Source organism: Theropithecus gelada, chromosome 12 (assembly GCF_003255815.1).
Source record: "Theropithecus gelada isolate Dixy chromosome 12, Tgel_1.0, whole genome shotgun sequence".
Lineage (NCBI taxonomy): Eukaryota > Metazoa > Chordata > Mammalia > Primates > Cercopithecidae > Theropithecus > Theropithecus gelada.
This window is the reverse complement of record NC_037680.1, coordinates 46,923,183-46,935,419: the sequence shown is the minus strand read 5'-3', so window position 1 is coordinate 46,935,419 and position 12,237 is coordinate 46,923,183. Positions and strand designations below refer to the sequence as shown.

At 43.7% G+C, this 12,237-nt stretch overlaps 1 protein-coding gene across 1 annotated transcript in view; it reads right to left on the bottom strand.

The window, feature by feature from the left end:
* The window catches only part of MYO3B (myosin IIIB), a 489,035-nt gene that overhangs the window by 132,047 nt on the left and 344,751 nt on the right, over nucleotides 1–12,237 (bottom strand). The window contains exons 29-30 of the mRNA XM_025405350.1: nucleotides 10,889–10,990; nucleotides 6,327–6,429 (exon numbers count right to left, since the gene is read on the bottom strand). Of these exons, the coding sequence (XP_025261135.1) occupies nucleotides 6,327–6,429; nucleotides 10,889–10,990 (205 nt within the window). The remainder of the gene's footprint in view (nucleotides 1–6,326; nucleotides 6,430–10,888; nucleotides 10,991–12,237) is intronic.

Sequence of the window (12,237 nt, the reverse complement as noted above, 5' to 3'; positions counted from 1 at the left end):
GTCGGCCCTGCTGACTGGGAGGTTGTTTCTCTGGCTCATCGATTCTGAGGTCAGCCCAATTGGCTCCAAGCCTCAGAGCCGCAAGGATGACACACGGGAGAAATATGCACTCGTTTTCCCCTTGTGAGCTGCCAGTTCTCCTCGAGCTGCCTGAGTCACGGAAGTTCCCATCCCTCTGAGTCTGAATCCTCACTGAAGGGCCCACAACGAAGCAGCTTCACTGGGGGTGTGTTCAAGCCATCTTGTGAAAACACTTGCACCAGCATTATCAATCTCCTGCCTCCTTCATATGGGTTCCTTTTACGCAACAACAGGCTAGCTGTGCTAAAGAATGTCACATAAAAGCCTTGTGAGAGCTTTGCCATATGCAGGCCAAATTAAATTAAGGGGCATAATCCTCACCATTGTATTTATCAGCATTAAAATGGGGGATTACCATCATGGGAACAAAGCCCCACAACATAAAAGACTATTTCCATTCTGTCACTCACTGTACACAGTTACAGGCTCACATAGGAAGTGAAGCAGAGAAGCATCACCCCAACCACTCACTTCTACTTTCAACCTGAGGTTTCCTTCTCTCCAACCAAGTTAACCCTGTCCCATCATGCACAGATGGGAGCACCTTTCCCATGAGGCTTTCTCCCAAGACCTGGGTGCTGGAATTTTCTTCATCAATCACAGGGTGACAGTTAAAACAATCAGGGTGTATTTCTCAGTGGGTGGTGATTTCAGATTTAAACAATGACAGGTATGGAGACAATGTGGGTAGAGAGAAAATGTCCTGGACTAATTATTTGGAGCCTGGAGCCATGAGAGGCAGTAGAATGTACCAGTTAAAAAATGAGTGCTCTGGTCAGAAGGCCCATGTTCAAATCCTGATTCTGTCACTTTACTGATTAAGTAACATTGGCAAATTACTTGTAATCTCTCAATGTCACAGATTATAAAATCTGTACCTTTCCCATAAAGTTTAGTAGGATAATGCGTGTAAAACACTTAGCACAGGCCAGGCACTGTGGCTCACGCCTATAATCCCAGCACTTTGGGAGGCTGAGGGGGACGGATTGCTAGATGTCAGGAGTTCGAGATCAGCCTAGCCAACATGGTGAAACCCCATCTCCACTGACAACACAAAAATTAGCCAGGTATTGTGGCACACGCCTGTAATCCCAGCTACTAGGGAGGCTGAGGCAGGAGAATCACTTGAACCCAGAGGGTGGAGGTTGCAGTGAGCTGAGCTCACGCTATTGCATTCCAGCCTGGGCAACCGAGTGAAACTCCATCTCAAAAAACAAAAACAAAACCACTTCGCACAGTGCCCAGGAAGTTGCTAATGAATACCAAAGGTTAGCGGTTACTATTGTTGGAGATAGAAGATCTGAATTCAAAGCCCAGACCCACCATTTATTCTCTGTGTGACCCTGCATAACCCTGTGATTCCCTGACTAGCTGATGGGGGGCAGGTGCAGGTAGATCTGAAACCAATCCAGCACTGGTCTCTGAGATAATGTTTATGAGCTGTTTGCCTTAGCTTTCCCCAGGTTCGGTTTATCTGTAATATAGAGTGAGTAACACCAACCCAGAAGGCCAGTGTGAGAATTACATGAGATAAAATGTGGAGAAAAAAAAAAACTGGCATAGCAATAAGTGCTAACAATAAATCTGAATGATCTCAACACTTCCCTGCAGTACTTATTTGCAGCAATATTTCTTGACATGCATGGATCTTCCTTATGAACTCTTCCCTCTGATTTTGCCTTCCCTTCATCTTTCCCTGGTACCTGTCTGCTCCCATCACTGTTTCTCCAGGACTCTTGAGGAAGACTTTGCTGGTTGCTTCCCTCTTCCTTTCTTCTTGCCTAATCTCTCAACCTCCTTTGCAGCTTTCCTGCAGAACCACCACTGCAAATTCTGGCCAATCATATGCAAGAGAAGTCTCCTGGGTGACTTCTGGGAAAGATTTCCCTCCTAGCAAATGGAGAGAGACTCCTGAGAAGAATCCCCTTTCCATCTGCTTCCTTCTTCCTGCTCCAGACACTGCCATGTGAGGAAGTGATGCTCAGTGTTGCTCCAGCCACCTCGTGGCCTTAAGTGGGGGCCTCACTGACATGCCGAGAACAGCAAAGAAAAGAGATGCAAGGGGCCTGTGTCTTGACATTCCTGAATGGTTGACCCAGCCCTGGAACTTCTGTCTTTGGATGTTTTGTCTCGAGGGATCCTTGAATCTATGGGTTGAAGGTCTGTTACTCCCACCGAGAACATCACAAGTGACACAATCCAGCTGTCTTCTTACTCTGCCCACCCCAAACCCTTCCTTACTCCCACCCCACCCTCTGCCCAAGAACTCCTTCCCATCAGCCCTTGTTGAATCACAGAACACTGAGTTGACAAACATAAGGGGGAAAACAGAATCCCAGCCCCTGTGTCAGGGATACCCTGGCCCACTGTTTGGTAAGTTATTTGGGATCCTCTTATTGTTGCCACTACCCAAAGACTCACAGGAAAAACACTTCCCTCATAAAAATCTGAGTGCTGAGAAGTGGCTTTGAAAGTTAGCTCTGTAAACTTATTGAGTAGCTATTGTGTATGCTGGATACAAGAAAGAGTAAGACTCAGTTCTCACTGTTGAGAAGCTAACTTGCTAGCACAAGGTCAACCATAACACCAGGCAAAATATAAAGAGCACCAGAGAGACTGATACACCAAAGTGTGGTGTGAGGACCCAGTCTGTGAACTGTTACTACTCACAATGACATAAGGAGTTAGTGCCAGAATGTAAATCAATTCATCACCAAGAACAGTGTTTAGTTCAGCTGATTTTTTTTAGTAACAAGACTTTCTTAATGAAGAAAGCAGTGAGTTGATTTACATTTGGGCACAAATTCATTAACCTGTTGTGAAACAGCACTTTGAGTAGTACTGTTACAAAAGAGCTACAGCTCAAGGAGCATTAAAAAGAATCAGGTCTTCATGCAGTCACCCAGGAGACTTCTCTTGCATATGATTGGCCAGAATTTGCAACGGTGGTTCTGCAGGAGAGCTGCAAAGGAGGTTGAGAGATTAGGCAAAGAAGAAAGGAAGAGGGAAGCAACTTTTTAGGGAACCTAAAAAGATTTAGGTTCGTTATGTCTGATGAACATAAAGCTCTAGCAACTTCAATATATGTCCACTGTGAGTTGGGTGTAGGAGTGTGGAGCTCAGAACAGAGACTTGGGACTCGTGCTCACATAGCTGTTATGACAGTGTATCTCGACCAAAAGGTAAGAGTTGAACAGAAAGGAATGGACAGAGAGAAGAGAGGTAGGTGCGCTGGTAGCACAATAAGAAGTCTGATTCTGGTTAGCCATGAGGTGTATTAGGGACAAAGTGGAGGTGAGCTTGGAGGACAAACTGAAACGAGCTAGAGAGAGGCGTGGAACAGCAGTCTGAGAAGTCGGAACTTCTTTTGGTCTAAAATAGGAAGCCATTAAAGTTCTTTGAACAAGTCAGGATATGTTGTAAGACAATTGATCAGGTGTGAGAAATGAAAGCGGGTCTGTAAAGACAGAAGGAGAAAGGAAAAGAGATAATGGCAGTCCTGGATCAGGAAAGAGTACTTGGAAAATGACTGGAAGTGAGGTTAAGTGAGAGGTAGGAGTCAAGAGCGACTGTGCCAAGTTTGAAGGCCAGGTCACAAGACAGTGTTTATGTCAATCATAGAAGTGGGAAGGGCAAGTGGAGGAGGTGCTTTAGGAGGGGCTTTTCTGTTGAGGTCTTGGTGTGTGAATCAGGAATATATGTCCACTGTGACTTGGGTGTAGGACTGTGGAGCTCAGAACAGAGACTTGGGACTCATGCTTACATAGCTGAGACTTGATACCAGAACACACTGGAGAGAGATGGTATCATCCAGGGGAGAAGGAGAGAAAGGAGAGAATCTAAGACTTGGTGAATTGTCTTTATTTTAATGGTGAGTGGAAGAGAAGAAGGATGGAGCCAGAGAAAACAAAGACTGAGAATATTTCTGAGGAAGCACCTGAAGAAGGCAATACTACAGATACCCTTGGAAGAGGGCTCTTCAAGGAAAGCACACATGGCCCATGGAACTAAATGCCGCAAAGAGTCTGATGAACATAAAGCTCTAGCAACTGGGAGCTGTGCTTCCCAAGGATAGTTTTAAGGACATTGTAGGGACACAAATCAGATTTCAGGACTAAGGAGAAAGGGGTTGGTTTAGTGAAGAAATGAGGCAGTGAACCTGGATAGCAGTTGGAGGAAGTCTGGTGGTAAAAGTAAAAAGAGGGAAGGACAGGCCACGGGCCTGTTAGGATGGGGGGAGGGATAAGCAAAATGGAAAGTGATAGTGGAGTGTAAAAGATGGGAAAGCAGGAGAGGTGCTAACTGATAGTGGTAGGGCCTGGATGGCAGGAACACAGCACAAGGAAGAGGATCTGGGGTCTGTGAGATGGGAGCAAAGGAAGGAAGGACAGCTGAAGATAAGGAGAGATTCTAAGCTGAAGAGAAGGGCAGTAGAAGAGCTCAGAGCGCTGTCCTGATGTTCTCAGTAAAGTCAGACATCAGCTGAGGTTGAGGAAGTCACACTGGGGTTGAACTCATTTTCCAGACTGGTTCACTGACTTGCCCAAGGTCAAACAGTTGGAAAATGTTAGCTAGGATCAGAAACTAAGTCTTCCACCCAAGCTCAGTGATCTTTCTACCACATTAGAAATTGTAAACTTCGTAATTCTAATATGAGATATTAGATCTTTTCCTAAAGTGCCTTAAATGAGCTATTCTGACTTTTTAGGCAAGTAGCCTAAAGTACTTTACTTTAAAGGCAGCCCAATGACAATTTGAGACCACTGGGGGAGTATTAAGAATTTAATTTATCAAGTCTCAAAAATCCTAAGAGATGTCAAAAAATGAAATAAAAAATAATTTAAGAATTATGTTTAAAATTGTAAATTAAGACTTTCTCTTTTCCAGGTGAAAAGATGCAAAGAACTTTCTAATGACCTGCTTCTTTCTTGAAATCTTTGACTAAAACTTTTAAGGAAGTTCCCCATAATCAGTGTGGAAGAAAATAAGAAAGGCGAGTTTCATGCTATTTAGGCCTTCCCTTTGCCATGGTCCACTCCTTCCTGTAGCTGTGTCCTCCTCCTGGTGACATATGTGATGGGTTCTGGAAACCTTATCTGAGAGAAGGCAGATTATAAAGGCTTCCCTGAAGAACAGGCCTAGGAGTTGTTTGCGTCTCTAGCTCTTGGTGTCATGTCTGGCCTGGCTGGACTTAAAGTGTCTTGAGCCTACATTTAGCCAGCGTATCGGGCCCTGCAGCTTGAGCAGCTCAGAGGTCACTGAAAGGCAAGCTCTGCTACACTCCTTTTGAATTATATTTAACTCAAACCTGTGGCTAAACAGGAAATGATACTCCCTTTTTGCTTTAGCTTAAATCTAGGGTTTCTCTACCCTTTTTTTTTTTTTTAATATAGTGACAGGGTCTAACTATATTTCCTAGGCTGAACTCAAATTCCTGGGCTGAAGTGATACTCCCACCTCAGCCTCCCAATTACCTGGGTCTACAGGCACATACCACCATGCCTGGCTGTAGGTTTCTCAACTGTGGGACTACCGACATTTGAGGCTGGACAATTCTTTGCTGCGGGGAGGGTTTGTCATACATTGTAGGAGGTTTAGCAGCGTCATGGGCTTCTGCCCATTAGATGCCAGCTGCACAACCCTTCCCTCCAAAGTTGTGACAACCAAGAATGTCTCCAGACATTGCTAAATATCCAGGGGGAGGATGTTTAACCTAATGAGGCTAAGTATAGATTTAACCATGAAGAGAACTCAAAAAGTAGGGTTGTGTTCAGGTTGCTCTGTAGAATAAAGACTTTGCCCACGACATGGGAGAATCTGATGGAAACACTTTTTTTTGAGACAGAGTCTTGCTCTGTCACCCAGGCTGAAGTGCAGTGGCACAATCTTGGCTCACTGTAACCTCCGCCTCTCTGGTTCAAGCGATTCTCCTGCCTCAGCCTCCTGAATAGCTGGGATTACAGATGCATGCCACCATGGCCGGCTAATTTTTGTATTTTTAGTAGAGATGGGGTTTCGCCATGTGGGCCAGGCTAGTCTCGAACTCCTGACCTCAGGTGATCCACCCACCTCAGCCCCCCAAAGTGCTGGGATTACAGGCATGAGCCACCACGCCCAGCCCTGGAAACATTTTTTGGTTCCACTCTCTCCATTTCACCAAAATACCATAGTGGTAGAAATACTTCTGTTTCATTATCCATTAGAATGGAGCACCTGAGTTTACAACAGGCAACTCTTACACTCACCCATTTTTCTCTGTGACAGCACGAGAGTTGCTTGAAGTCTGTGCGTGACCATTGTTGGATTCTGCTTGTGAATGGCTTCTATGATCTACAGAGCCCCTGAAAACTGAGAGAAAAGAAAGGAGGGCTAAGAATATGTTCAGAAGTAGGTAGGGTTAGGTTTTGGTGCCCATCTACACTCTCTGCAGCCCTTCTCTCCCTGCCCTCATCCCACTCCCTGACTTTCTATAGCTTTTTTCTAGGATATGTCATTAAAATTGAGCTCTTCTCCATTCCAGGTCTTGTTCCATGCTTGGTCCCAGTCAGCAAACTGTTTTCATGCTTAAAGGAAAACAAGCGACCTCTCTTTGGCAATAGATATAAAGAGTGAACAGATTAGAAGCCCCAAGTGATTTGGGTCCCAGTAGAAGCAGTATACAATAGCTGGAACAACACTGTGCTAAAGTCAGCAGATCAGCTTCTAGGCTGGCTAGGCTGCCTGCTGATGTGGACAGGTCAAGGAACAAAATGTGATGATGTGGTTAGGATTAACTGTAAAGAGAAAATCATCCCAGGAGTAACCTATTTCAACATTTTGATTGAGGACAGTTTATTGATGAGTTTCTCAAGAATGAGGGTAACAAATACAATTCTTTCTTCCAGTGACCGTGGCTAATCAATCATGGCCTCCTTTTCTACTGAACTTTAATTCAACCTCAAGTTCCTTCTTAACACTTCGCATCAGTGGTTGTCAAAGGGTAGACCCCCAACAAGTAGCATCAACATCACCTGGAAACTTATTAGAAATGAACGTTCTTGGACCCAACTTCAGACTCTGTGAATCAGAGACTCTGCAGGTAGAGTCTGGCAATCTGTGTTTTTATTAAGCTCTCCAGGTGACCTTGATCCATGTTAAATTTTGAGAGACACTACTTCCAGATCAGTGAGTCTTACTCCTGGCTGTACATTAGAAACACCCAGGAAGATTTTAAACATGCCTAGGACCAGTCCCTAGAGATTCTGACATTGATCTGGGATGGGAGCTGCCATCAATTATTAAAAGAGCTCCCTAGACAATTTTAATATGTGGCCAGGGCTGAGAACCACTGTTTCAAGTAGTCACTACCAATCAATCAGGGTTGGAAGGAGACTGCACACCTATTTGCCGTCCTTATTTTAGATAACCTAGAACCATCCAAACTGAAATATAACCAACAAAGATAATCTATACATTTGGGAATTGTGACTTACTATGGAAGATGCATAAATGGTTGACGTTAGGATTACAGAATACATGATAGAAACGGAGTGTAGAAAAATAAATAAAAAGTATAGAAATCAGTTGTTTTTGTGTTGACTGTTCTGGAAAGAACATGTGCTGATTTTAAATTGTTAGTTTGGCTCCTTAGCATAAATATTTCTTGTGTGGAATAAATGCAGTTTTTGAGCTAAGGTGATGGATAAAAAGACTTGTTGTTGTTGTTATTATTATTATTGCTACAAACACCAAAAGGATAAAGAGAAAAATTTAAGTGAGACATTAATACATTTTTATTATTACACACACACACACACACAGAGACAAAATATTATGGCCAAACAGTGAAGCAACAATATTGAAAGAATGAAAAAATAGAAATCAAGAAAAATAGCCACAGCCTGTTAGAATTTCATTAACTAATTCCCTTCCTCTCCCCCATTGCCTTTTCTCCATTGATAAAATCCTCCAGTTAGAGCACCAGGCAGGATTTCCCCCTCTGGGAGATTCTAAACCACTGTTTGGCCCGCACTCACTTGCAATGCTGTGATAAGCAACATAAAAGCAAGAACTGACATAAAAACAAAAGAGGGGAACCCACTTCAGGGATACAAATATCTTTCTGTTTCCCTATGAAGAAGGAAAAATCACCACAAATAATTTTTAATCTTGTTCTCTGGCCCAACTCAGCAGCACTAAGAGCTACCAGTGATCAAAGTCCAAATGATATTGCCCTTGTGGAAAGCTAAGATTGCAAGCTTTTGTCTGTACCTATTTTGAGATCCTCAGTTAAAAAAAAAATAATTATAAGGAGCAATAGCCATCCAAAGAAGAAAAAAGCACAAAGAGATCTAGAAAAAAAACTGTAAAATCTCTTTTGGTTTGGGACTCTCCTTATGAAGGTGCCATGTCCAAGACCAGAATGAGAAGAAGCAACATCTTTACCTGGTTCAGCAAATGCGCCCAGCTACTTTGCTGGGGTTCCCACAGAATTTCTGTTCATGTAATTGAAAGGAAAACTTATTCCATGTTTCTTATTAATTTACACTTCAGTCATCAAAATATTGATTTTTAAGAGTTATTTGAAGCATAAAACCAGAAACTTACAGAATATTCTGAATAAAGCTTAGAGGGAATCTGCTCCTCCATCCCCTAGCTTTGCTGAAGAACAGGGAGAAGGATTTGGGTCAAACTAAAGAGATAAATAAGATTATCAAACCACTGAATTCAAAGCAGCATCCAAAATTGTCAGTTTTCAGTATGATCTGGTGACAGTTGGAATCACCTGGCTTCTCTCTGGCAAACGAATTGCTGAACAAGGAAATTGGAGAAATGGATATATGAAGGAAAAAGAAGAGAGAGAAGGTGACTCATTTTAAGTGTATGAACAGGTTGAGTTAAAAAAAATTAGACCAGGCCGGGCACGGTGGCTCACACCTGTAATCCCAGCACTTTGGGAGGCTGAGACGGGCGGATCACGAGGTCAGGAGATCGAGACCATCCTGGCTAACATGGTGAAACTCCGTCTCTATTAAAAATACAAAAAAGTTAGCCAGGCATGGTGGCTGGTGCCTGTAGTCCCAGCTACTCGGGAGGCTGAGGCAGGAGAATGGCGTGAACCCGGGAGGCGGAGCTTGCAGTGAGCCGAGATTGCTCCACTGCACTCCAGCCCGGGCCACAGAGCAAGACTCCATCTCAAAAAATAAAATAAAATATAAAATTAGACCAGTGACGTGGCTGAAAAGTAAAATTATGAACTTAAATATTCATAAAATGCCAAACTTGGGGAATGTGCAGGTGTGACAATAGAAGCTTCTCTAGAGATGGGTCACCTTTCATCAGGGAGGGTTCCTAAGTGTTTCTGGTTTAATGAAGTAAAGCAATACTTGGAGCAGAGTTCTGGAGGAACTGAATCCTTCCAAACTCTGATTGAGCTCTATGAGCCATTCATATTTTTCAAGGAGAAAAATTAGTCAAGTGTCAAGTCTTTACCAGACTGTTTTGAAGTAAGATGGAAAAGCATTTGACCGTCAGGAAATAAAACAACAACAACAACAACAACAAAAACACCAAGAACACCATTAGGAGGTGCTGCAAATGCCTTTGGGGCCACTTAGGAAGAAATATAAATGTGTGAAGTATCAGGAAAAGAGGATGGGGAATCGCGAGCTTTGTGATGAACCAGAGAATTCACACCCCACTTAAAGACATTCAGGTTCAAAGTTTTTTAAAAAGCACTGTGCCTGGCCAAACACAACACATCTTTGGAGGATCTCCTATTTGTGACTTCCTATACTGGAGGATCTCCTATTTGTGACTTCTAGGGGGAAACAGTGGTCCGCAGACTCAGTCACTAACAGCCAGCCACACTTCTTTTGAAAATGAACTCTCCGATTGTCTCCATCCCCAAGTCTCCTCAAGTTCAAGAAACACTGATGTTCTCCTGGATCCTGCTACCTCTCTTTTTCTCCTACTCCCTAACCTCCTTGCCCCAAGGTAAAGTTCCAGTTCTATATTTCCTTGAAACAGACTGACTGACAGATACTAAAGGAGTCTGAAGTACCCAGAGCCTCTCTGCCTACACACTGGGCAGTGGCACTGGGGTTGGCAGATCAACTGTAACTGTAAATTCTACCACAAAGTCCTCACTTTCCATCAAATGCAGGTGCTGGTATTAAAGCCCATACTTCAAAAATCACAGCCTCTCAAGCAGAAGTCCAGGGACCTTCAAAATTCAAAAGGGTGAGACTGCAATATTTTTAAAACGTTTGAAAACCATGATTTAGTCCAATTCTCTCATGTTACCATGACTGGAGCTTAGGGATATTAACTGGTGGAGGACTGAGACCAGAAACCCACGTTTCCACTTCTTGTCCACAGTACCCCTTCCTTCCATGAATGTTCTCAATCAGTCTGAGATTTATATACCAGGTTCTGGATCACAGATCTTCCCAAGACACAAAACTTTCCTCAGTCTTAAGGTAAATCTGATACAAACATGTCAGAGTCTGCCTCAAGAGGACGAGTTAAGGAGAAGCCATTGGTAAGGACAGCTGCAACTAGACCAGTGTCCCAGGCAATATGGAAGGAGGTGGAGAGGCAGCTGTGAGGAACTGAGCTTATCCCTGTCTATTCTACTCCCTTCTATGAAATCACCTTTCAGAGTCCTCTGCAAGGTTGGTCTTAAATGTAATCGGCTGTCACTTATAGAAGAAAGGAGTGGTGGACAGAAGGTTCTTATATAACAGGTGATCACTTCCAGCTTTGGAACCTTCTCTGGAACGCCCCTGAGTTTAGAACACCCATTCCAAACCTCGAAAGACTCCACCTTTATGGTCACCAGGCTCGCTGCAGTCTTGAACCTTGGCACTTCCCCTGGTACCCGCTGCGACGGGGGAATGTGTCCCACTGCTTTGGTTTGAAGCGTCCCCTGTGGAATGAAACAAAAGGACTTTCTCAAGGTTATGCTCCCACACCTAGACGAATTACCAAACTGGGTGATACAAGTTGGCCAGGAAAATCCACACTTTTCTTATGGTTCAAGGCACCAAGGTGACTAATCTCACCTATGGACTTGGTGCTTATTTTTAAGATTTAATACAGTCTAGTTGAGAAAGGGCACAATAGTAGGAAACGGGAGAATTAATAATTGTTCTGGCTAGATTTTCTACTAGCTGAATGACATTGGGTAATTTGGGGAAACTGTGTCACTGATCACATTAGTCAAATAGGGAAACTCAGTGACAAACAGGGGTCATGAGTGCACCAGGCTAGGACTCTTGGTTTGGTCACTGGATAGCTTTCCTGCTGTCTTTCAGTTGCCACTACCAGGGAAGTAAACCAAAGGGTGAGCTTTCTCCCAGAAGCTGCTCCTTTTTCTCCTTCACATCTCTGCCTCTTGGAAATGCCCTTCCCTTCCTGTTATCTTGCAGCCCTGATCACAGATCTTTGTTATGCTGTCAGGGAGAAGATAGACTACATGCTATATTCACTTGAGGAATATCACATGGCAGCTTCTCATTGTCCAGTCAGCTTACTTCCTGCTGGATTCCCCAAAATAATGGCTCCACTAGGGATTTTCGCAGCTGTCACATCTCTTCTTCCATTCTCCATGACCTCAAGGTCACGAGGGGCTGAAGATGTTCCAACATCTTTTACCTCAGATATCTGGAGAAGGCAGGTTCTTTCCATTGGATCTCCCGACTTTGGACAGAAACTACACTGGCAGCAGGACTCCCCCTCCTCATGGAGGAGATTTTTTCTGGTCCCGCCCCGAGGCAGTCAACCCTAACTCTGTCCACATCTCCTTTTTTCCTGGCCTCTTATCTAGACCTTGTTCTCACTTCCTGCACATTCCTTCTGGCTTTGGCTATTTCTATTTCTGGCAGCAGTGCTTCCAAATGTACCACATTAGAATATTTGGTATCTCTGACCTTTCTCCTTTATTATTTGCTCAGATGCGATTTTTAAAAATCCTGTCTTTCTCCCTCCTTCTGGTTGACTCCTCCATCTTGGGCATCACCTTTCCACACCCAGCTTGCTATCACCCTCGTCTCTCCATTCCTTTCAAGTGGCCAAGTAAACATTTCTAGCTGCCTCAAAGTAAATTTAAAGAGACACAGGCCCTTCCTCCAAGGAGCTCGCATTCTAATACAGAAAGTAAGAGTAAAAAGAGAT